Below are 25,856 nucleotides of genomic sequence, written 5' to 3' on the forward strand. Positions count from 1 at the left end.
AGTCGTGTGCGTGGCCCGGATCCGCGCCATCTTCAGACGGCGTTCCTCAAGCTTGAGGTACGCCACTACCTTGGCGAAGGTAGACTCCGGGATAAGAGTCAGGTTGGAGGCGGTGTTCCCGAAGTCGTCGTTAAGACCGGCGGTGAGGATGCTGATGAGGAGCTCGTCGCTGATCGTCTCGCCAAGATCACGGAGCTCGTCGGTAAGCTTTTTGAGGCGCATGCAAAAAATCATCAATGGATGAATCAAGCTGCTCGCACCCATAAAACTCGCCATAGAGGAGGACCTTGCGTTGGAGTTTGTTGTTGGTGAAGAGGCCGTTGAGCTTGGTCCAGACGGTGTAGGCGTCGTCCTCATCACACACCACCGTGTGAAAGAGATCTTTGGAGATGGTGAGGTAGAACCAGCGGATGATGGTGGCGTCGAGGATCATCCATTCCTCGTCGTTCACCATGAGGGCCGAGTCCACAGTGCCACCGATGTGGTCGTGGAGTAGGTACTCACGGAACACCAAGGAAAAGTACCTCTTCCAGGCAGAGTAGGAGCCGGTGGACTGATCAAGAACCACCGAGACGCGGTCGAAGATGTTGAGATCGCAAACGAGGGTAACGTCCGGGCCAGCAAATGGATTGCTGCTGGAGGAGATCGAGGAACACGGAGAGGCCATGGCGGTGTCAGGGGATGAAGGGGTGTGGCGGCGGAAGCGGTGTAGTGGGGATGCGACGGCGGCGGTGGCGGCGCTCGAGATGGCGCGGCGACGACGGCGGTGGCGCTCGAGATGGCGCGACGGCGGTTGTGCAAGAGATGGCGCGGCGGCGGCAGCAGGGGCTAGGTCGAAAACGTGGAGGAAACTGATACCATGTACTCCCTCCGTCCCAAAATTCTTGTCTTAGGTTTGTCTAAAAATGAACGTATCCAAATACTAAAACGTGACTAGATACATTCATATATAGACAAATGTAAGACAAGAATTTTGAGACTGAGGGAGTAAAAGATTAGGTTTAGGCTGTGCAACACCCAATATTGATTGGGTGCACTAGACACGTATATATAGGTACAAGATGGGCCTCTACCTCAACTATACAAGGGACTAAAAGGAGGGCCCAATAACACAATATACATGGATAAATATATATTCAACAAAGGCAACTGCTGCATACAGAGACTACGTGGAACTTGGTGTGACTAAAGCCAACCAGGCACCAACACATGCTGGGGAGTTACATTGAAATGGTCATACACAGGACAGCAGTCACAAGTTTTAGGCAGTTTCCTTACACGAGACTTCTATTACCACGTAGTACTACACACAACTCAGGCTAGCAACAGCAACTCACTGCACTTCACATACCTCATCTAAAATGTGCATAACACACATACTACTGTGTGCACTTCTGTTTGCAAGATTAACATTTGCGCTGACGTTTTCTCACCGCCACATGATTCTTCCTGCCGATGACACGATCTGGCTTCTGCTTTTCGTAAGTAACAACGTAGTCACGGTATGGCGGGATCCGAGATCTCCATACTAGCACCTCAAACTTGTCTTCTTCAACAGGTGCATCACGGCCCGTAAGTAGTTCTTGCGATGTCAATTTTGGCAGCTCACTTTGACCAGCGACAGCCTCCCTAAGATCATATACCAGATATCCCTGAGCCTGACCACCCACTAAGGCCGTGCTGCCGAAATTCACAGGGAAATTTCTACCAAGGAGGTCCTCCGGGTGCACGCCGAAGGACGACAAGTGCTCACGAACTAGTCCTCTTATGCTCAATAATACTCCGCGCCAGAATTCTGTGCTTGGATTAGCTCTTAGTAGCTCGCCGAGTATGTTTGCACTAAGAAATGATCCCTGTAGGAGCCCCGCTAGTTGCATGCCCAGAGATGCCAGTTTCGGATGCTCATCAGGATCCATGCTTCCAAAGGCAAGTGCCTTGAAGTAGTACCAGTACTCTTCTTGAGACAGACTCTTCAGCCTGATGGGTTGAGCAGTCCCCAAGTTTGCAAATTGCTCTGCTCTGCCTGTCACTACAATTTTGATCCCAGCAAATGGCAGCTTCTGCAAATATGATTGGAAGTTTGTCCATGCTGCCTCATCCACATCGAAGATGAAATCCACAACAAATAAGTACTTCCCTGAGGCTGCCTGGCTGTTCAATGCAAATACTCCGTTCGCTAGATCATCTCCTTTGAAGAAAAACATGTCGGAGAAACGATTGCGCACCCTCTCATCCTTGCAAGCATGTTGCACCAGAGTTTTCTTTCCGATTCTGTGCGGGCCTATGATCGGCAGGATGCTAATAGGTGTGCAATCAGGACGACTGTCCTCATATAGCAAGAAGGTGATGAGTTGCTCTTTCTCGATGTGGCGACCAAACATGCAATTATCCATGTATAGGTACGTACAGTATGGCTGGCGAGGAAGACGAGGACAGCTGCCGAGGAGCACGACGAACTCCCTCATATCTGCAGTCGTAGCCTCTAAACTTTCAAGAACACTATTCAACTTTGTTGTGCTCCCGGTACCAAATGCTATTGGTGTGTTCTTCATTATAGAAGCAGCAACAGCAAAAGAAGGCGCTTGGCGGCGTTAAAAGTAGAAACGGCAAGAGATTGGCTCCAGTGACTCACCTCGTCGTCTTCAAGGCTCTCTCCAAGGGATTGGAACTTTAGCCTGTCAAGCATGTAGTACCCGAGATGCACTCCCTCGATGAGTGTCTTCAGCTGCAGAAACATCCCTCGATTTGTAATGTGCCGCCCCTCTGCCTCCTCAACAACCATGTGCATCCTTAGCAAGATGCGTTCCAACCTTCTACGATCCTCCTCCTCGCATCTGTGAGTGCCATAATTTTGCGCCAGGAAAGAGATGAACCGGCTGACAAGATCACCTGCCACTGCTGAAATCAGAACCTCCATGCCAAGTTCAAGCCTGCCCTCCCTGGGAGCAAGTGATCTGATTTTAGTTTGCAACAAAAGAAGCCATTTCAAAGGTGGGCAGATAAGGTCAAGAAAGACTGCAACCCAGGGTTATATGACAACGACAGATAGAAATTCAAATGATGAGGTGGCTCGTTCTAACACTCCTGTATAAGTTTCCTTTTCGTAACTTTATGTCTACCTTGAGCCGATGAACCTTTTCTTGGTTTGTTTTCTGTTGCGCCTACGTCTTCTCGACGATGTTGAGGATCGCTAGCTGGTGTACGCCCCCCAGCTTCTTCAGGTCATCCTCCATCACTAGCAACTACAGAGATAAGCACCCTCCCTGGGAGCAAGTGATCAGATGGGAGTTAATTTGCAAAGAGTGACACTGTTTAAGAGGTGATAGAATGAAGTCAAAGTCTGCAGCTTGCCAGAAACATATGGCACCATGATGGCGACTGAAAGTAGTTCACACGGTTGAACGCTCCAACAAAATACAACGATGTCTCTTTCGGCTCACTTATTTCCCACCTTTTCATGAATACGGCTGCAGAAAACAATGTGTGCATTTTAAATATGAGGAAGTCTCCAATCAATCCTAACCCCACAAATGGACCAAATGCAACGGCCCAGCCACTCTTGTTCACAAGAGTGTCACTTTCAGACTTTTTGATGTTTTCTCTATTTTGTGCAGATGGGCAAAAAAATGTTATATTTTGCAAATAAAATAATGACAACTAGGATAAATTGTTTTGGGGTGACCTTAAAAGCATGGTTTCAACAAAACTCGGGCATTGGCCGGCGACTCCCCCCCTTCTCTCTTTGCACTGGTTGACACCTGGTTGATAAGAGGAAAAGAACATCTAGATAAATGAGCATTCTTGCAGTAAAATCAGCACAGCTCAAATGTGAGAAAATTTCATTCTTCAACTGGCTACTTGACTATCCATCACTAGAAGTTACCCTAGGAGATACTCCCTCCATTTCAAATAAGTGTCTTAAGCTTAGTATAACTTTGTACTACCTCTAATACAAAGTTAAGACAGTTATTTTGGGACAGAGAGAGTATATGAGAAGCCAACAAGAGCAAGACAGAAAGGCTGAGATAGAAACCAAATAAGGTGACGCACTAACCAAATACGTTTTCCTCAAAATTCGTCACTGCAACACTTACAACAAAAAGGCGAGGGATTCAGAGATGGCTCCGCTCCCACCCCCGCTCCGCTCCCACCCCTCCCTAGCCTAGGTTAGCCCACCCCCACCACGCCGCCGTCGATTCCCGCCGGCAGCGCTCCTCCAAGTCCCACCCCACCTCCATGGCGTCTCCCAGTGCCTCCCCTTCCCGCTCCGGCGACCGCGTCTCCTTCGGCGAGCGCCGCTGGGCCGAGTCCGATGGGGAGTCCTCGGCGCGCTCGTACTGTGAGGTCGCGCGCACGCCGGCGGCCCCGCTGCGACTTGCTGCCGCCGCGCCGGAGGCGGCAGGCCCCGCGGCGGCCACGGCGACGGCTGCGGGCAAGCTCCCCGCCAAGGACCGCCTGGGACCCCGCTCCGAGGTGCACCGCGTCGGACGCGAGGTCACTCTGGACGCGGACGGGTTCCAGCATCCCCGGCGCAAACACCACCGCCGGCCTCGTCGTACGCCTGCGCCGAGCCCGCCACGCCCGCGCAGCCCCTCCCCGGAGGAGGTTGCAGGCCTGTGCTTCCGTTGCCTAGACCGCTACCACAGGGTGAGGGACTGCACCAATGATGTCAGGTGCCGGCGGTGCCTCATCTCCGGCCATGTTTCCCGCGACTGCGAGACCCACCTGCGCGCCAAGCCTGCGCCTCTGCCCGCCGCCGCGCCGTGTGCTGCACCCGCACGCCAAGCTGCAGCCCCACCCCCTCCGGCCCCAACTCCGGCAGCGCCGATGGCCGCTGGCCCTGCGCCAGCGCGCATCATCATGGCTCGCTCCGTCGAGATGGAGGAGGCGGAGGTGGTGCTGTCCCGCGCCCTGGTGGCCAACCATCGCTGGAACCAGGCCGCGTGTGACCCCGGAGGACGTCGCCGGCGAGATGTACCGCTCGTTCCAGCTCGAGGAAGGGGACTTCACGGTCCACTCCCACCACCCCGAGGATTTCCTCATCATCTTCGGCTCCCAGCACTCCATGGACCGACTCCGCGGCGAACACTTCGTGCGAGGACTGCACTTCACCCTCACGCTTCGTCCCTGGAGCAAGCTCGCTCATGCCGGCTGCGGCGCGTTCGAGTATCGCGTTGAGCTCGAGCTCCGCGGTATTCCCGCCCATGCCTGGCACCTCGCAACGGCAGAGCACATCCTCGGACCCAGCGTGTGGATCGAGCGCCTCCACCCACACACGCGTTCTCGTGCAGACCTAGGCGTGTTCCGCCTCTCTGGTCGCGCCCACGACCCCAGCCTCATCCGCCGCTCCGGCGAACTCGAGATCGTTGAGCTCATCCCTTCCGGCTCCACATCCGTCGCGCCCTCTGTCCGCACGCTCATCTACCCCTTCACGGTCACGCTCTCTCGCTCCGAGGTGGACAGAGCGGTCGCCCGTAGCGCGGGGGATAGCACAGACCCTGGCGACGGCAGCGGAGGGGCTGCAACGGGCAACGACCCGGCCACTGGCCCAGGGCCTGGCCGCGCCCGCTGCCGCGGCCGCAAGCGCCGCCGGCCGGCCGTGCAGATGGCATGGCAATCGACACCCTCGGCTGGCACACGGCAGGCCGTGCGCTTCGAGCCGACGGGGTGGCCGTCTCTAACTGGCCATCCACTCGCTCGGCAGCGCCGCCGCCCGTACGCTACGCGGGGAACAAGATGGACGGCTGGCCCGGTCAGCGTGGCGGGGCCCAGCACCCTCGTCGCTTTGCCAAAAGGGGAAAGTGGGTTTGGCAGCCAAAGGGGCCACCCCCTGTGGCCGCTCCTGCAAAAGCTGCCGTGCCAACAGCGCCCTGCCCGACAGGATCAGAAGCACCGCCAGCTGGCGAGCACCCATTGGCCCAGAACCCACCCATGACTGCGGCCGGACCAACGACGATTCAAACCGCATGTCGCCTAGCGCGGGGCCGTGCAGACACATTGGACCCAGCAACGCTGCGACCAACCAGGGCGCACCTCGGGATCAGGAGGACCCCCCTCCCTGCAGCGACGTACCGGACACCCAGCCAGCGGGGCCCATCGGCGCCCCTGGCATTGATCCTGTGTCGGGACAAAGTGGCGATTCGCCTGGGTCACGCCCTGCTACTGGTTTGGAGTCTTCTGCAGACTGGCCCACACGCAGCCTGACGCGGGAGGACGAGACTAACGGTGTCTCCACCACCACACCGATCGGTATTGACCCCGACGAGGACGGCCCATGCGAAGGCCCAGACGCAGCAACCCCGGGTGCAGGCCCACCTCCGCTCGGGCCCCTTACGCTACTGGGCCAGGAGCCCAGCTTTGTGGCCGAGACGCCATGCACGCCGCAGCTGATCGACGACGAGCCTGCACCCCTGTCGGCTACCCCAACGCCTGGCAAGTTCGCTTCGCCTCCGGTCACGATGCGTCGCACAGGAGTGCGGAAGACGAGGCCTCGCGCGCTCACGCTGGGGGAATTCCTCACGGCCGCCACCAAACACCTCAACGCTGCTCTCGCCGCGCCCGACAGACGACCACGACATCGCCCATTGAACTTCTCCCCCACCCAGCGCCGCAGCAGATCAGCCACCAAAGCTGCACAGGCAGCCGCTCCTCCGACCGCGGAGAGAAGGGCGCAGGTCCAAGTCCTGCGCACACTCGACATCATCGGGCTAGACCAGAAGATCACGCAGGCCGAGATGCGCGCCTATGATGGGGTCTTCGCCACGCCCATCCCCTTGACTGTGCTCGCAGCCATCGCTGCCTTGGTGGACCGGGAGATTCCATCTACCTTCGAGGAAGCGTCGAGTCCCTCCGACCCCATCGTCGCCACTGTCGCGACTTAGCCACGTCGCACCGCAAGGCCCGTCGATCTCGTGTCTATGGATCACGGCCTTCAGATAGTTGTGGCAAATGTGCGAGGCATGAACGCCCGCGCGCGCAGGTCGAGCATTAGGTCGCTCCTTGGCACAACGAATGCATCGGTTGTATGTCTGCAAGAAACGAAGATGGCATTGATCTGCTCGTCGACCGTCCTCGAGGCGTTGGGATCAGAGTTCGATGATTACACGTACTTACCCGCCGATGGGTCGAGAGGAGGCATCCTCCTAGCATGGAAAAGCAAAGTGGTGTCCATCACAGACCCTTTGTTCACCACAAACGCTGTCTCCGCCAAGCTCTCTACCGCGACAGGGACGCCATGGTGGATCACCGTGGTATACGGACCACAGGACGACGCGGCAAAAATAGCGTTCATGCAAGAGCTCCGTGATGTGCGTGCAGGCTGCAATGGCCCATGGATGGTATGTGGGGATTTTAACCTCATATACAAAGACGAGGACAAGAACAATGGGAATCTTGACAGGCGCATGATGGGCCGCTTCCGACGCCTCATAAACGACCTGGCGCTCAAGGAGATCTACCTAAACGGACGGCGGTATACCTGGTCCAGCGGGCAGTCACCGCCCACCCTGGTCCACTTGGACCGTGTGTTGTGCACATCCGACTGGGAAGACATGCACGGAGAATGCCACCTACGCTGCCTTGCGTCCGTTATATCGGACCACAGCCCGCTGCTCCTGGATTGCTCGCCACTGTCAAAAGGACGCCCACGGTTCCATTTTGAAGATTTCTGGCTACGCCTCGATGGCTTCCAGGAAACGGTGCAAGCTGCATGGCACTCTGTCCACGACGACGACCCATTCCGGCGCCTTGCGCTTCGCCTCCAAGCCACTGCGCGCAGCCTGACTAGCTGGAGTGCGCGCTCCGTCGGGAATGTGAAACACAAGCTTGCGATAGCCAGGGAGCTGTGCCTGCGCTTCGATGGTGCGCAAGAGACCCGGATCCTCACCTCCAGCGAGCAATGGCTGCACAAGCAGTTGAGGCTGGTCCACCTCGGCCTGGCCTCCCTGGAGCGCTCCATCGCACGCCAACGGTTGCGCATCACCATGCTCCAGGACGGGGACGCCAACACCTCGTTCTTCCATCGACAATGCACCTACCGCAGGCAGAAGAACAGAATCCATACCCTAAACGTTCATGATCGGATTCTTACGGACCAGAGGGATATGGTGGAGGCGGCCTTCGAGCACTTTGACGCGCTGTTGGGCACGCCGGTGGAGCGCGACTGCGCGCTAGACCTGGAGCAGCTCATCGAGCCTCGCGACCTGCTCGACCTCGACGCGCCCTTTGGGGCCGACGAGATCTGGAACGCCGTGAAGCGACTGCCGGCCCGGAAGGCGCCTGGCCCGGATGGATTCACTGCCGAGTTCATCCGTGCCTGCTGGGATATTATCCAGCACGACTACGTCGCCGTGTTCCAGCAGCTCTACGAGATGCGAGGGCGAGGGTTTGGCCGGCTCAACCAGGCCCTCCTCACGCTGATTCCGAAGCGACCCAACGCGAGCAGCCTGGGCGACTATCGCCCAATAAGCTTGATACACCTCGTGGCGAAAACCTTCGCCAAGGTTCTGTCCTTGCGACTCGCGCCAAAGCTGAATGACCTGGTGAGCCACAACCAGAACGCGTTCATCCCCGGCCGCAGCCTCCACGACAACTTTGTCCTTGTGAGGCAATCAGCCCGGATGCTGCACCAGCTGGGAGCGCCACGAGTGCTGCTCAAATTCGACCTAGCGCGCGCCTTCGACTCCATAGCTTGGCCCTTCTTGTTCGAGGTGCTGCGCCGGTTCGGGTTCGGAGATAGATTCCTGGAGTGGCTAGCAATCTTGTTATCCACGTCAAGCACTAGGGTGCTCGTCAACGGGGAGCCTAGCCCTCCCATATGGCACCGGCGCGGGCTTCGCCAAGGTGACCCGCTATCGCCGCAGCTGTTCGTCCTCGCCGTCGACGTGCTGGGAAGGCTGGTCAAGCGCGCTGTCGATCTGGGTATCCTACAACAGCTACATCCACGTCGCGCCATCCCAGCGATGTCCCTCTACGCGGACGACGTAATGCTATTCTGCCACCCCGTGCTATGCGACATTACTGCAGTCAAGGAGATGCTGCTACTGTTTGGGCGAGTGTCAGGACTGCACGTCAACTTTGGTAAGAGCTCCGCAACACTCTTACGCTGCAACCAAGAAGAGGCTGGACCAATCGTTCTTCACCTGGGATGCCCAATCGTAGAACTGCCCATCACATATCTCGGCATCCCGCTCACGGTGTGACGACCCACTGCGGCGCAGCTGCAACCGGTCGTGAGCCGGACTGCCGATGCACTGCCGGCATGGAAGGCGCACCTCACAAACCGCGTCGGCCGCCTCGCGTTGGTAAAGTCAGTCCTCGCCGCGATCCCCATCCACCAGCTACTCGTGCTCGCCCCGCCCAAGCGAGTCATCAAGCAGCTCGAGAAGATACAGAGAGGGTTCCTATGGGCTGGAAGAGCTGAAGCTAAGGGAGGGCACTGCCATGTCAATTGGCGACGCGTATGCCAGCCTATCTCCCTTGGAGGCTTATGCGTACGCGACCTTGAGCGTGCTGGGCTTGCATTAAGGCTGAGATGGCTATGGTTTTCACAAACAGACATAGATCGCGCATGGGCTGGGCTCGACCTTCAGTTCTCAGCCACCGAGCGTGCGCTGTTCTTTGCCTCCACGACCATGGAGCTGGGAAACGGGCAGATGGCCCTGTTCTGGGAGGAACGCTGGATCCAGGGGCGATCAATCAGCGAGATCGCGCCACTGGTATACGCCTGCTGCCCCAAGCGACGGAGGAAGCAGAGGACGGTGGCACAAGGTCAACAAGGAAATAGCTGGACCCGCGACATCCAGACCATATTTGGCATACACGAGATGGGGCAGTTTCTCCAGCTCTGGCAGATGATCGCGGACACCATCCTCACCGACGAACCTGACCGCCTGATATGGAAATGGACTGCCACGGGCGCGTACTCAGCACGGTCTGCCTACCTCGCCACGTTCCATGGATCGGTAACCTGCCCTGCTTGGAAGATGATATGGAAGGCATGGACGCCGCCAAAGGTTAGGTTCTTCCTCTGGCTTGCGCAGCAGGACAGATGCTGGACTGCAGACCGCCTCGCCTGTCGCGGCCTACAGCACCATCCACGATGCCTTCTATGCGACCAGGCCTTTGAGACTATCCACCACATCATCATTGCATGCCCATTCACCCAACAGATTTGGCACGAGGTCCTCGCGTGGTTTCGATTGCCAGTAGGATGCCCCAACCAGGAGGACTCGCTGCTGGACTGGTGGAACCGCGCGCGACACAACACCCCCCACCCACAGCGGAAAGGGATGGCATCCATCACCCTGCTCCTACCCTGGATGGTATGGAAGCACCGCAACGATTGCGTGTTTGACAGGGCACAACCCTCCATTACTGCACTAATGTCAAAAATCAAGGAGGAGGCTACCTTATGGACACGGGCTGGAGCCAAAGGGCTTCGGGTTATCCTACCGCAGACATGGGATGTACACTAAGTAGCATTAGAGTGCTTGTATCCTGCCTCCTAGGAGGATTGTAACAAACTCTATCTTTTCAATATAATGAAACGCAAAGGTCCTTTGCGCTTTCTCGAAAAAAAAACACTTACAACAAAATAAAGAACGTCATGAGCTTCTTTCTTTCAAGATTGGAGCCCAAACAGACACAGAGGTCAGTGGCCTGGACTTCCAGCACAACATAAGCCTGCCCTTCTCGTGCACAATCTCAAACCCCCTATTGAACAACCCAACCAGCATCCTGGCCTGAGCAACATTGCAACCACTCAGGTCACAAGCCCCATACCTTTCCAAAACCACAGGAGCATTGACCTCAGCTGTCACAGACCCATACTGCCCCACGAAGTCCTGTATCCTTGGCCCCACCATCTCCCTCTCCACAAGTCTCAGGCACACCCCCTGGTTACCACCAGCGAAGCAGCTCGCCAGTGACTCGAACACCGTGGTGAAGTGGTGCAATGCCTCGAAGAAGAAGTCGACAAAGGAGGCCTTACATAGAGACACCTCCTTTCCGATTCTAACCAGCTCCTCTTCTATGATGACCATTAACTTAGGCTGTAACAGCTCAACACAGGCAGGTAGGAGTGCCGGTAACTTGCTCAGCAACTTGTAAGGCATGCTTGTTGTGTCACATGAGAAGATCACCGAGCCTTTACTGTTCTTGGAGAATTCATGCAGGTCTTCATCACTGTGTAAACAGAGGGAGCTATATTGGAAGGGGAGGTTCAAGGACTCTGCGAACTCCGAGAGCCACCGCGCAGATGCATGGTGAACGGCATCGCTGTAGTCGGCGTCTGCTGTGACCGCCGTGAGGTGGAATGAAATGCCACCATGACGGGCAAGATCTGACATGAGCGATGGCCACTGGATGCCCTCGCCAATGTTCAGGTCGACGACGTGCACATGTGCATCGCCCTTGGTGGCGTCTAGAATGGCCTGGTTGGCAGTGAAGTGCGCAAACTTGGCAAATGGCGACAGCTCTTGTATAATCTGTTGCACCGACATTCTATCAGACGCCAGTGGCTCAGGTGGAGAGCAACTGGTGCTTGCACTGGAGATCCGGGACCGCAGACCTTGGGAAAAGTGGTAGGCCAGGCGATCAAAAGAGCCGGCTGCTGCATTTTCAGGAGTGCCAAGGAGGAGGCCATCAAGCCTCGAGAACACTGCCAAGGCAAATCTTGGATCCCCCGCCTCGACCGCCTCTGCGCCAGTGAGAAGGAGATCAGTTAAACTGTTCTCCTCCATGAGCTCTTCCTGGATTGCGACCAAGTTGCCACTCTCCTGGCCCAGAATCCTCTCACCACAATAGGTGAACACACCAACATCAGAAGCATCCTGTTGCTGCCAATCATTAGCATAATGTTGAGCTGCAGTGTCCAAGAACACATTATCATGTTGTTGATCAGTGGAATGATCAACATGGATGGTGGCATTCTCGTGGAGAGCTACTTGAGGAGACCATATGAAGAAGTTACTCTCTTCATGTGTGGGGAGGGAGAGAAGAGGGGAACAAGGATATGACATGGTCTCCATTTTAGTTGCTATCTACGATAAGAATTGCCTTGATGTGTAGCCTCATACCATGTCTTATATAGAAACCACATGGCAGAGGGGCAAGAGATTAGCAGTGGAGAAAAGAGAATGTGTGGACCCCACCTTCATGGCTGATGCATGCTAAATTGTCCTGATCTTGGAGCCTAATGCAACATGAATTGAGCTAGAGGTGATTGGCTCTTGTGTAGTTCTCCACCAACTTCACAGCATACATACATACCCCCCAAAACACCACAATAAAAATAGAAGACAAAATCATACGTCTGCAATGTGTCATTTTGCTGGCCTGACAGAATGAAGCAGAAGGGACTGGGGAATACGCTACTGGCATATTCCAAAAATTCTTCTTGCTACGTGGCAGCATCTAGTCAATTGTTGGACTATGTGCTGTTGCTACTTCAAAGTTGCTATGGCCTGCACATATCTGCCAATGGCAACGCAGAACGGCAAAAAAATGTGACCTAGATGCAAATCATATGATTTGAATTCTTGTGCTCAAGAAATGGCTTCTTAGTACTATATTATATCTCTTTAAATATATAAGCACCACTTCATTCAGTCTGGTACAGAATTAATGTTGACGTCTATTACTTAACATTATTCATGATCATTGACCAGCCCATACCAAGTTAATTTTGGCATGCTAATGTGTCTCCAAATTATTTGTGGTGTAATAAATTCATGACACCAACTTGTTCGCAGACTGGATTCTTTATTTGACACCAATCAGGTATTCATAAAGCCCATTATTGTAAGGTGATACAAATTATTGGCAGACTCTAATGGAGTTATGAGATGTAGACAATGGAGTAAAACTAAAAGAGGCCAAAGCTGCTTGTCCCAAGTAGAGCTGTTGCAAAGTGGAACTTACAAAACAAAAGTGTATGCCACACCGATTTCCTGGTTCCAGGCTGCCTCTTGCTACTGATCTGAATGTTTCTCCTGCCTTCCTGCCTGGCAATTCCAAAATGATCATTTCCAGAAACTACCAACAGCAAGAAAATCTGGGTGGAGTCCAACCATGTACAGCTTTTCACTGACTATTTCAGAACTTCATATTACAAGTGCACAAATGGTGTGTTCCGGTGAGCTTTCAGCATTATGTATTATTATTTTTCTCTGAAGAGTGTGGATGATCCCAGTGAGGTAACTAAATATTTTTGCTGCACTATGCTGGGATGTCTTTATTACAGGACAAGCAAAGCTGGCAACATCTGCACATTGTCAAGAGTAACTTTGTGAATTTACTTGGTCATGGAATATTGTTGTGTTCGATAAGAAAAAGAAAAGGATGCCAAAGTACAACTGTAAGAGTGCAGACAATATGATGTAAAAGAAGTAACCACTTTAAAAAGGATCTTGGCAGCATGGTACTTTTCATCACAACCAGCAGTACAACTACCTTCACAACCGGGCATTAAGTATCATATGCCCCCACCACACCCTACAAGATTTCGTCATAGAGGGCTCAAATTAATTCCTTGAGAGTTGAGGCTAACAGGAACGGTTGTATGGTCCATTTTGTCAACGACGTGGGAGCCTAGCATGCTCAGGAAACATGCTCTCTGATATCAAATGAGTTAAGGACGGCAGGTGGATACCTAATTATCATCATAATCATAGTTGGTAAGCACTGCTGCTGGACAAGGAAAGAAACTATTAATTAGACAATTGAATCAAATACCCAGTATTAGATGGTAATACATTGATGGAATCAGCATTTGCCTAAAATTCCTAAGTGGGCAATCCGAATATCCAAAAACCACGCCAGAGGTGAGAATAAGAATAAAGGTTTGAAACAAGTGGCAGATGTCAGAGGGTTTAAGCTGATAATAGAGAGCTTCTCAAACGACACTTGTCGGCATTTGACTGATGCAACGCAGCCTGACATCTGTCAAAATATGTGAACGAAGAACAATGGACAAAGATCACTGAGAATTCCACCAATCGAAGGCCTATGGGGTTCAGTAGTTGAGAAGAGCCTCTCACAGCAATTGCTGAAAACAAGAGTAGCAAAACAAACTGTTGCTTTCTGTTCTGTAGCATCAGCTTGGTGGTCTCCTAATCCCCAGCTAGTTAGCAAGTAACCTAAAGTACCATCCTTTGTCTATCAGTATGTTCCCTAATCCAGCATAAGATACACGGTATACTACTCAACATGAATGCCAAAGGGAAGTACAAGAGGCACTAGCACTGTACAGTATATTTTTGGTTTATCTAGACGAGAGGGAGGCAGAAGGTTCCAATGCCATTAATTAGACAAGCATGCTAGAATAACATGGTTTGCCTGTGTGGCTGTGTGCTGTCCTCCTCTGAAGAACAAAAGTTATTTCTTGTACAATAAGTTTATCTTCTCGCTAGGTAAATGGAAAATTTGAGATTAGCAAACACTAGAGGGCATGCTAATTTCTGGTTTGATGCATCGCTTACTAGCCTATCAACTCACTAAGAACTGACAGCCAAAACAAATTTCCCAAGGGGTCATATTACAGCATGGTCCCATGAATGGCACACCTCATGCAGGTCAAAAAATAAACTTCTGCAATATGCCTTATTCTCGAGATAGAATCCCACAGTCACGATAGAAGGCAACCGATCTATCCTCTAGGTAAACTACAACTTGATGCCTGTGTACATTAAAGTAAAAATTCACTGTCAACTGAGGTCAATATTTCGTTTGCATCCTACCACATAGACATGTGTATGGCTAAATTCAGGTTTGAATAAGCAATGTATTACAGTCCAAGGGCGGCAATGCATGGTCAACGGATTTCTCTTTCAGATGACTAAGACATTACTGAAATATGAGCCTAGCTAGACGGCCGAAAATTTCAACAATTATGGGAAATTATTGAACTTTGAAACTGGAAGGTAACAGCCACTAGTACTGTAGAAACTTGTCACCATCACCTGCATAATCTAAGCTGCCTAGCTATAGAAAACATAAGTACTGGCAAGTTGCTGCAAGATAGGTTCCTGTTAAACAAGCTTGGCAGGCTAAGGTCGGAGACATTCTCCAGTAAAAAATAAATAGATAAGTCTGATTTATTTTTTTAGTGAACAATAAATCTGATTCATTTCCGTTAAAATGGACCCTATGACTCACCACTGAGACTGCAAAATAATATTAGGGGGGATACGCCATGTAGGCTTACCCTCGTTTTGCTGAAAACCAGAGCAAGCTTACCCTGGTTTTGCTGGCAGTTATATGTTTGAATCGAATAAAACTGATGTCAATTATCGAGACAATATAGATGCTCGTATTCCAATCCTTCCCCACCACTATAAGCAAAACAAAATGCTAACAGAAAATTAAAACTGACAGAATGCATAATTACAAGTCCATGACTATCATGTGCTAACTAGTATGGTAAACATGGAGACCACTAGAACCCCATATCAGAGACATATTAAGAAATCACTTTAGTCCTAGTGTTCAAATGGGAAATACATTGAACTTTGAAATGGGAAGGTAACAGCCACTAGCACTGTAGAAACGTGTCGCCATCGCCTGCATAATCCAAGCTGCCTAACTATAGAAAACAAAAGTACTGGCAAGTTGCTGCAAGTGGGGTAGATTCCTGCTAAACAAGATTGGCAAGCTAAGGTCGGAGCCATTCTCCAAAGTCAAAATATTCCAGATAAATCTGATTCGCTTCAGTTAACGTGGACCTTCTGACTCACGACTCAGACCAGGAAATAATATTAGGGAAGGAACGTCATGTAGGCACCATTCCGGAGCAAAGCTTGCCCTGGTTTTGCTGACAATTGATGTTTTAATCGAATAAAATTGACATCATTTCTCAAAGCAATATACATGGTCGTGTTCCAATCCTTCCCCAGCACTATTAGCGAAAACAAAACGCTGACATAAAATTAAAACCCGACGGAATGTAAAATTACGAGCCCATGACTATCATGTGCTAATTAGCATGGTCTCCTTCAACTCTTAAACATGGAGACCGCTGGAACCCCAACATCCGAGTCATGTTCAGGGATAATTTTAGTCCTACTGCATCACCACCACATGTGAACAGAATCTCATGACCAATGTACAGTCTGCCTGCACTTGTCCTGCCATGACTACTCTCGAATGGCTAAAACAAAGCACTGTAGCTGGTATTAAGAAGAACTCCATGATTATGGCATGCTAATTAGCACGGTTTCCTCGAACCGACACGCCAAGGTTACACACGGGAACCGCCAGAACCCAAAATCTTAGGGACAGCCCATCATCACGATAATATATGAAACAGAATCCCAATGTGAGGAACCCTTTGCATCGGGTGCGGTGAACCAGCACGCCAAACGTATACGCGGGAATCGCTAGCTAGAACCCAATTGGCATGCTTTGCACCTGCGGTTGCACGACTTGATCGCGCGCGGCAGGTATCTCTGCAATCTGCATCTTCCATGTGCGCACCGCGCCACCATGTGAGTACGTGACGCAAGGCTTCGAGCGGAACAGGCGTCAGTGCGTGCGTGTATCTTCGGGTTCGGGTGAGGTACCTTCGTGACCTACCTCTGGAGTGGTTGGTGGCCGGCTGACTCGGCGCCGCGTAGGAGGGAGGAGGGGTCGGAATCGGAGCAGGCCGGGGATGGACGCGCAACGGGTGGGAAGGGATTCCTTGGCCCTCCATTCTGCTCCGGCGCCGCCGCGATGGACGGGGATGGGATGGTGACGCGCGCCGGCGAGTGGAGGAGCCGAGAAGCTTACACGCGTCGGTGAGCTGAGGCGTGTGGTGGGTGTTGCCTGTTTTAGATGGGCCGTAGTATTTGTTGCGACAGGGGCCCCAGTGTTGGGCTGTTTTAGATAGGCCGTAGTATTAGCTGCCAGTTCGGCATGGAAATAAATGTGAGCAACTATAGTTGGCTAGCACCATTCCCTCAAAAACAAAGTTGGCTAGCATTTTTTACAAAGCCTCCCATTGATTATTCTAACGTGTGGCATTTGACGCTTTTTTATTCGTCGTTACGTATCACGTTCTGAGTGTTTCTTCAGATTTTGTTTTTCTACTTTTCTGCATATATTTTTGGTTTTTGTTTTGATTTTTCAGTTTTTCCTTTTTTACCGATATTTCTTAGCTTTTGAACGAAAAAAATAAAATAAAAATGCATGAAAAAACAATTTATTGTTTTATTCGAGAGACAAGATTTTGCTTTCGCGATAGGCACGAACGTGCTTCTCGAAAACAGGAAAAAAATGTGCTTTCTATTGTTTTTTTGTGAGAGGCACGGTTTTGCTTCCGCGAGAGGCACGACCGTGCCTCTTAGAAACGAAAAAAATATGTTTTTTGTTTTTTTGTGAGAGGTATGACCGTGTCTTTTGAAAACAAAAAAAGGATTTTGCTTCCGCATGAGACACGATTTGCTTTCGCGAGAGGCTCGGAAACGAAAACAATATGTTTTCTATTTTTTTCATGAAAAGCATGGTTTTGCCTTCGCGAGAGACATAGTCGTGCCTCTTGGAAACCAAAAAAATATGTGTTTTTTGTTTTTTTCTATCGCAAACATTTCTTTCATCTAGTTTTTTCATTAATTTTTTATTAAAAAAATCATAAAAACTTATCAACATGAGATCTAGTTTTAAAGATATTGAAGCGAGGAACCGAACGGTGAAAATGATTCAAGATTTGAACGGACGGTTTAAGAGATAAAATATTTTTAAAATATGATCTACGAAAAAAGGGAAAACTTCTAAATTGCGACAAGTGGCACACATGCAAGACGTCACTTGTCGCGCCTTAAAAGAAGGGAGTGATCTTTGAAAGGAGTACCCCTTAATTAGTAATTCAAAAATAATATCGATAGTCCGTCGCTGATCACAGCCATATGCTTCGGATTTTCTCTCTCAAAAAAAGGTCATATGCTCCGGATATAATAAACGGAAAAACAAAAAACTAACAAATGGTAAAATCTAAAATGTGTAAAAAAGGAAAATCGAAAACAATAGCACCGTACAGCAAGCGTGGTTCGTAATCTTTAAATCATTTTCAAAAATAATAAATAAATAAATAGGAAACTAGAATTTTTGCACATCAAAGACGAACATGTTTTCTAAGGGTGTGCAAAATTTCATGGCGATTTGACATCGGAGGAGCTCGAGCAACAAAACAAAATCATTACTCGAAATCAAAAGTTTTGAACAATTCTCAATACGTTGATATTTTATTTTGCCCATAGCTCCTCAAATGTTAAATCGCACGAAATTTTGCACACAGCTAATTTTTTTTGCATCTTTGGTGCCATAAAACTTTAAATATATTTTTTATTGTTTTCTAGTTTACTGTTCATCCTAAAGAGCAGATGCTATGATACAACACCGATGTCACTATCACATGTTCCAAAAGACCCATCAATGGAGACCGTCGGCCAGCCCACAGGAGGTGAAAACTTTGGCTCCTCGAGTGGTTTGGAACGTGGCTACCTGATCATGGTGCCCTCTGTCGGTGTTAAAACAGACAGATATCGTAGTAGAGTTTTTAAGCTAAATGTTTTGAAATGATGGTAACATGGACACAGGATTTTACTCAGGTTTGGACTCTTTTAAGGAGATAATACCCTACGTCCTGCTTTTGATTGTATTGATATGGGGATGATACATAGTACAGGTATCTATCACGAGATTGTTGTAATGAATATGAGATTTCCTATTGACTAGCGTGGCCTCGGTTTATATAATGTACGAGAGGCCTAGGATTTAGAGGAGTCCTTGTCTTGTGTGACAGGTCTTGTCGAATCTCCCTTGTATGCATCATGGGTTGCCCGAAGTAGCCCATTAATGAATCATCATGGGGTCCTCGGCCCGATCCACTGATCGGGAGACGACATGGTGAGTACCCCCTAGTCCAGGACACCGTTAGTAGCCCCCTGGACAGGTCTTCAAGTTGAGGACGCTCCTCCGTTCTTCCAAACAGTTCTTTGTCTTTGGTCGTCGGTCTTGAAAACTGGTTCAACAAATCTTACCATCTTCGATCTTGAGGATCGTCGAGCTAAATCCGAAGAGTTCACACGTCGGGCATCCGAGGAGCCCTTTTATGTTTTTGGCCTTTATCGATGCCTTGTTATTTTTTACTCCACACCTCGGGTTTGAAGTATTTCCCGTGCGGCTGTATCCTCTTGCGTCCGAGATCCAACGTCGAACTGTATTCGAGGTGTCTTTTTGCAACCGAGCTCCAACGCTGGTCAGCATCCGAGGTGTCATGGACTACCTCGTCCTATGAAAATTTGACGGAGTTCATCCGAGCTTAAATGCTGGAAAAATCTTTTATGGAGCGAGCCATTCGCATCCGAGCTTTATGTTGTACTACTTCCAAGGTGACTTTTTGCACGCGAGCTCCAACGCTGAATTGCATCCGAGCTCTATGTCGGATTGCTTTTGAAGTGTCTTTTTGCAGCCAAGCTCCAACACCGAACTACAACCGAGCTTTATGTCGGACTGCTTCCGAGTTGGTGCACCTATTGGAAATATGCCCTAGAGGCAATGATAAAATAGTTATTATTATATTTCCTGTTTTAAGATAAACGTTTATTATCCATGCTATTAATTGTATTGAATGAAAGCATAGATACATGTGTGGATATATAGACAAAACAATGTCCCTAGTAAGCCTCTAGTTGACTAGCCAGTTGATCAAGGATGGTTAAGGTTTTCTGAACATATGCAAGTGTTGTCACTTGATAACTGGATCACATCATTAGGAGAATGATGTGATGGACAAGACCAAAATTATAAACGTAGCATGTGATCGTGTCATTTTCTTGCTATTGTTTTCTGCGTGTCAAGTATTCATTCCTATGACCATGAGATCATGTAACTCACTGACACTGGAAGAATACCTTGTGTGTATCAAACGTCGCAACATTACTGGGTGACTATAAAGGTGCTCTACAGGTATCTCCGAAGGTGTCCGTTGAGTTAGCATGGATCAAGACTGGGATTTGTCACTCCGTGTGACTGAGAGGTATCTCGGGGCCCACTCGGTAATTCAACATCACATATAAGCCTTGCAAGCAATGTGCCTAAAGTGTTAGTCACGGGATCTTGTATTACGAAACGAGTATAGAGACTTGCCGGTAACGAGATTGAAATAGGTATAGGGATACCGACGATCAAATCTCGGACAAGTAACATACCGAAGGACAAAGGGAATGTTATACGGGATTATATGAATCCTTGGCACAGAGGTTCAACCGATAAGATCTTCGTAGAATATGTAGGATCCAATATGGACATCCAGTTCCCGCTGTTGGATATTGGCCGAGGAGTGTATCAGGTCATGTTTGCATAGTTCTCGAACCCGCAGGGTCTGCACACTTAAGGTTCGGTGACGTTTCGGTATAGTTGAGTTATAGGTGTTGGTGACCGAAGGTTGTTAGGAGTCCCGAATGAGATCACGGACCTCACGAGGGTTTCCGGAATGGTCCGGAAACGATGATTGATATATAGGATGGTTTCATTTGATCACCGGAAGGATTTCAGGCATTACCGACAGTGTACCAGGAGTGACGAATGGGTTCCGGGTTTTCACCGGGAGGGGCCCACCAACCCGGGAGTGAGCCCAATAGTCCTAGGGCGGTGCACCAGCCCTTAGTGGGCTGTTGAGGCCAGCCCAAGTGGGCTATGGCGCCACAAGAAGAAAACAAAAGAAAAAAAAGAGGGAGGTGGGAAGGAAGAGGAGGACTCCTCCTTCCCAAACCGAATTGGAGTTGGAGTCCTCCTCCTTTCGGTCGGCGCCCTTGGGGATCTCTTGAGCCCCAAGGCTAGCCCCTCCCCTCCTCCTATATATACTAGAGGTTTTAGGGTTTTTGAGACAAAACTTTGCCACGTGCAACTCAAACCTATACCTCGTAGTTCTTCCTCAAGATCGGTTTTCTGGGGAGCTCGGGCGGAGCCCTGAAGGAATAGATCATCACCATCACTGGGTAGCATTATAAGGTGATCCCTCGCTAAATTTCAAAAAAAAAAGTGTTCTCCCCGACTATGCACCGTTGCAACAGTTCGTCGTTTCGAGACACCACGTGATGATCGGGTGTGATAGACTCAACGTTCACATACAACGGGTGCAAAATAGTTGCACATGCGGAACACTCGGGTTAATCTTGACGAGCCTAGCATGTGCAGACATGGACTCGGAACACAAGAGACCGAAAGGTCGAGCATGAATCGTATAGTTGATATGATTAGCATAGAGATGTTTACCACTGAAACTACGCTCAACTCACGTGATGATCGGATTTGAGTTAGTGAATTTGGATCATGCCACACTCAAGTAACTAGAGGGATGTCTATTTGAGTGGGAGCTTATTAGTAATTTGATTAGTTAAACACTAATTATCTTGAACATAGTCTAAGTCCACTTTGCAATATTTTATGTTGTAGATCAATGGCTCACGCACTAGCGACCCTGAATTTCAATACGCTCCTAGAGAAAGCTAAGATGAAAGATGATGGTAGCAACTTTGTAGACTGGGCTCGTAATCTTAGGCTCATCCTACAAGCTGGGAAAAAGAATTATGTCCTTGATGTTGCGCTAGGAGATGAACCACCCGCTACGTCTGACCAAGATGTTTTGAACGATTGGCAATCACGTAAGGAGGACTACTCAGTAGTTCAATGTGCAGTCTTGTATGGCTTGGAACCGGGACTTCAACGACGCTTTGAACGTCATGGAGCATATGAGATGTTCCAGGAGTTGAAGTTCATTTTTCAGAAGAATGCCCGGATCGAGAGGTATGATACCTCCGATAAATTCTATGCTTGCAAGATGGAGGAGAATTCGTCTGTTAGTGAACATGTGCTCAAAATGTCTGGGTACTCAAACCGTCTAGCTGAGCTGGGGATTGAACTCCCGCAAGAGGCTATCACTGACATAATTCTTCAATCACTGCCACCTAGCTACAAGAGCTTTGTGTTGAACTATAACATGCAAGGGATGAACAACTCACCCGACTAGTTATTCGCGACGCTGAAAGTCGTAGAGTCAGAACTCCGGAAAGAGCATCAAGTGTTGATGGTCGATAAGACCACTGGTTTCAAGAGAAAAGACAAAGGCAAGAAGGGTAACTCCAAGAAGAGCGGCAAGACTTTTGCCAATCCGATGAATAAACCCAAGGCTGGACCTAAGCCGAAAACAGAGTGATATTATTGCATGGGGATGGGTCAGTGGAAGCGCAATTGCCCCAAGTTTTTGGCTGATAAGAAGGCGGCCAACGCCAAACCAGGTATATGTGATATACATGTTATTGATGTGTACTTAACCAGCTCTCGTAGTAGTGCCTGGGTATTTGATACCGGTTCTATTGCTCATATTTGCAACTCGAAGCAGGGACTGTGGAATAAACGAAGGCTGGCGAAGGATGAAGTGACGATGCGCGTCGGAAATGGTTCCAAGGTTGATGCAATCGCCGTCGGCACAATGTCACTTCTGTTACCATCAGGATTAGTTATGAACTTAAGTAATTGTTATTTAGTGCGTGCGTTAAGCATGAACATTATATCTGGATCTTGTTTATTGCGAGACGATTACTTATTTAAGTCAGAGAATAATGGTTGTTCTATTTTTATGAGTAATATATTTTATGGTCATGCACCCAATGTGAGGGGTTTTTTCATATTGAATCTTGATTGTGATGACACACATATACATAACATTGAGACCAAAAGATGTAGAGTTAACAATGATAGCACCACTTTTTTGTGGCACTGTCGCTTAGGTCATATTGGTGTAAAGCGTATGAAGAAACTCCATGCTGATGGGCTTTTGGAGTCACTTGATTTTGAATCACTTGACACGTGCGAACCATGCCTCATGGGCAAGATGACTAAGACTCCGTTCTCCGAAACAATGGAGCGTGCAAGTGACTTGTTGGAGATCATGCATATTGACGTGTGCGGTCCGATGAGTGTGGAGGCGCGCGGCGGGTATCGTTATTTCCTCACCTTCACTGATGATTTGAGTAGGTATGGATATATCTACTTGGTGAAGCACAAGTCTAAAACGTTTGAAAAGTTCAAGCAATTTTAGAGTGAAGTTGAAAATTATTGTAACAAGAATATCAAGTTCCTACGATCTGGTCGAGGGGGTGAATATCTGAGTTTCGAGTTTGGTGCTCACTTAAGACAATGTGGAATCGTTTCACAGTTGACACCGCCTGGAACACCACAGTGTAATGGTGTATCTGAACGCCGTAATCGTACTTTGTTAGATATGGTGCGATCTATGATGTCTCTTACCGATTTGCCGTTATCGTTTTGGGGTTATGCATTAGAGACAACTACATTCACTTTAAATAGGGCACCATCAAAATCCGTTGAGACGACACCATATGAGCTATGGCATGGCAAGAGGCCACAGTTATCGTTTCTTAACGTTTGGGGATGTGATGCTTATGTCAAAAAGCTTCAGCCTGAAAAGCTGGAACCCAAAGAGGAAAAGTGCGCCTTCATAGGTTACCCAAAAGAGACAGTTGGCTACACCTTCTATCTCAGATCCGAGGACAAAGTGTTTGTTGCTAAGAACAGAGCTTTTCTTGAGAAGGAGTTTCTCTCGAAATAATTGAGTGGGAGGAAGATAGAACTTGATGAGGTTCTAGAACCTCTACTCCCTCTAGATGGTGGCGCAGGGCAAGGGGAAACCCATGTCGAGGCAACACCGGTTGAGGAGGAAGCTAATGATGATGATCATGAAGCTTTGGATCAAGTTACTGTCAGACCTCGCAGGTCGACAAGATCACGTACTGCTCCTGAGTGGTACGGTAATCCTGTCTTATCTATCATGTTGTTAGACAACAATGAGCCTGCGAATTATGAAGAAGCAATGGTGGGCCCGGATTTCAACAAATGGCTAGAGGCCATGAAGTCCGAGATAGGATCTATGTATGAAAACAAAGTGTGGACTTTGGAAGTATTACCTGAAGGTCGCAAGGCTATTCAAAACAAATGGATCTTTAAGAAGAAGACGGACGCGGACGGTAATGTGACCGTTTATAAAGTTCGACTTGTGGCAAAGGGTTTTTCACAAGTTCAAGGAGTTGACTACGATGAGACGTTCTCACCCATAGCGATGCTTAAGTCCGTCCGAATCATGTTAGCAATAGTTGCATTTTTCGATTATGAAATCTGGCAGATGGATGTCAAAATGTCGTTCCTTACCGGTTTTCTTAAGGAAGAGTTGTATATGATGCAACCCGAAGGTTTTGTCGATCCAAAGAATGCCGACAAAGTATGCAAGCTCCAGCGATCCATTTATGGACTGGTGCAAGCATCTCGGAGTTGGAATAAGCGCTTTGATGAGGTGATCAAAGCATTTGGGTTTATACAAGTTGGAGAATTTTGTATTTACAAGAAAGTGAGTGGGAGCTCTGTAGCGTTTCTAATATTATATGTGGATGACATATTGCTGATTGGAAACAATGTGGAGTTTTTAGAGAGCGTAAAGGATTACTTGAACAAATGTTTTTCAATGAAAGACCTAGGAGAAGGTGCTTACATATTAGGCATTAAGATCTATAGGGATAGATCGAGGTGCCTAATAGGACTTTCACAAAGCACATACCTTGATAAAGTTTTGAAGAAGTTCAAAATGGAACAGTTCAAGAAGGGGTTCTTGCCAGTATTACAAGGTATAAAATTGAGTAAGACTCAGTGTCCAGTAACTGCGTAAGATACAGAAAAGATGAGTACATTCTCCTATGCTTCAGCCATAGGGTCTATCATGTATGCAATGTTGTGCACAAGACCGGACGTCAGCCTAGCCATAAGTATGGCAGGCAGGTTTCAAAGTAATCCAGGAGTGGATCACTGGACGACGGTCAAGAATATTCTGAAGTACCTGAAAAGGACTAAGGAAATGTTTCTCGTTTATGGAGGTGACGAAGAGCTCGTCGTAAAGGGTTACGCCGATGCAAGCTTTGACACTGATCCGGATGACTCTAAGTCTCAAACCGGATACGTATTTATTTTTAATGGGGGTGCGGTAAGCTGATGCAGTTCCAAGCAAAGCGTCGTAGAAGATTCTACATGTGAAGCAGAGTACATGGCTGCCTCGGAGGCAGCTAAGTAGGGTGTCTGGATGAAGCAGTTCATGACGGATCTTGGAGTTGTACCAAGCGCACTAAATCCAATAACTCTGTTCTGTGACAACACTGGTGCCATTGCTTTAGCAAAAGAACCAAGGTTTCACAAGAAGACCAGACACATCAAACGACGTTTCAACCTCATCTGCGACTACATCAAAGGAGAGAACGTAAATATTTGCAAAGTGCACACGAATATGAATGTTGCAGATCCGCTGACTAAACCTCTTCCACGAGCGAAGCATGATCAACACTAGAACTATATGGGTATTAGATTCATTCCAATGTAAATCGCATGGCGATGTGAGACTAGATTATTGACTCTAGTGCAAGCGGGAGACTGTTGGAAATATGCCCTAGAGGCAATGATAAAATAGTTATTATTATATTTCCTGTTTCAAGATAATCGTTTATTATCCATAATATAATTGTATTGAATGAAAGCATAGATACATGTGTGGATATATAGACAAAACAATGTCCCTAGTAAGCCTCTAGTTGACTAGATAGTTGATCAAGGATGGTTAAGGTTTTCTGACCATATGCAAGTGTTGTCACTTGATAACTGGACCACATCATTAGGAGAATGATGTGATGGACAAGACCCGAATTATAAACGTAGCATGTGACCGTGTCATTTTGTTCCTATTGTTTTCTGCGTGTCAAGTATTCATTCCTATGACCATGAGATCATGTAACTCACTGAGACCGGAGGAATACCTTGTGTGT

The 25,856-nt window shown here is 48.9% G+C and overlaps 1 protein-coding gene and 1 pseudogene across 1 annotated transcript; both read right to left on the reverse strand.

Annotated features, from left to right (window-relative positions):
* Positions 1-1,107: 1,107 nt before the first annotated feature.
* On the reverse strand, positions 1,108-16,905 carry LOC123448003 (annotated as a pseudogene).
* Positions 10,596-12,928, reverse strand: LOC123448004 (protein NODULATION SIGNALING PATHWAY 2-like). Its single transcript, XM_045124760.1, has one exon. It carries the CDS (start codon positions 12,027-12,029, stop codon positions 10,605-10,607), a length of 1,425 nt encoding a protein of 474 aa, XP_044980695.1. The 5' UTR covers positions 12,030-12,928; the 3' UTR covers positions 10,596-10,604.
* Positions 16,906-25,856: the final 8,951 nt, after the last annotated feature.

The sequence above is a fragment of the Hordeum vulgare genome, chromosome 4H (assembly GCF_904849725.1).
Source record: "Hordeum vulgare subsp. vulgare chromosome 4H, MorexV3_pseudomolecules_assembly, whole genome shotgun sequence".
Taxonomy (NCBI): domain Eukaryota; kingdom Viridiplantae; phylum Streptophyta; class Magnoliopsida; order Poales; family Poaceae; genus Hordeum; species Hordeum vulgare.

Coding starts and splice junctions, on each gene's coding strand:
- LOC123448004 (XM_045124760.1), bottom strand. CDS start 12,029: ATGGAGACCATGTCATATCCTTGTTCCCCTCTTCTCTCCCTCCCCACA.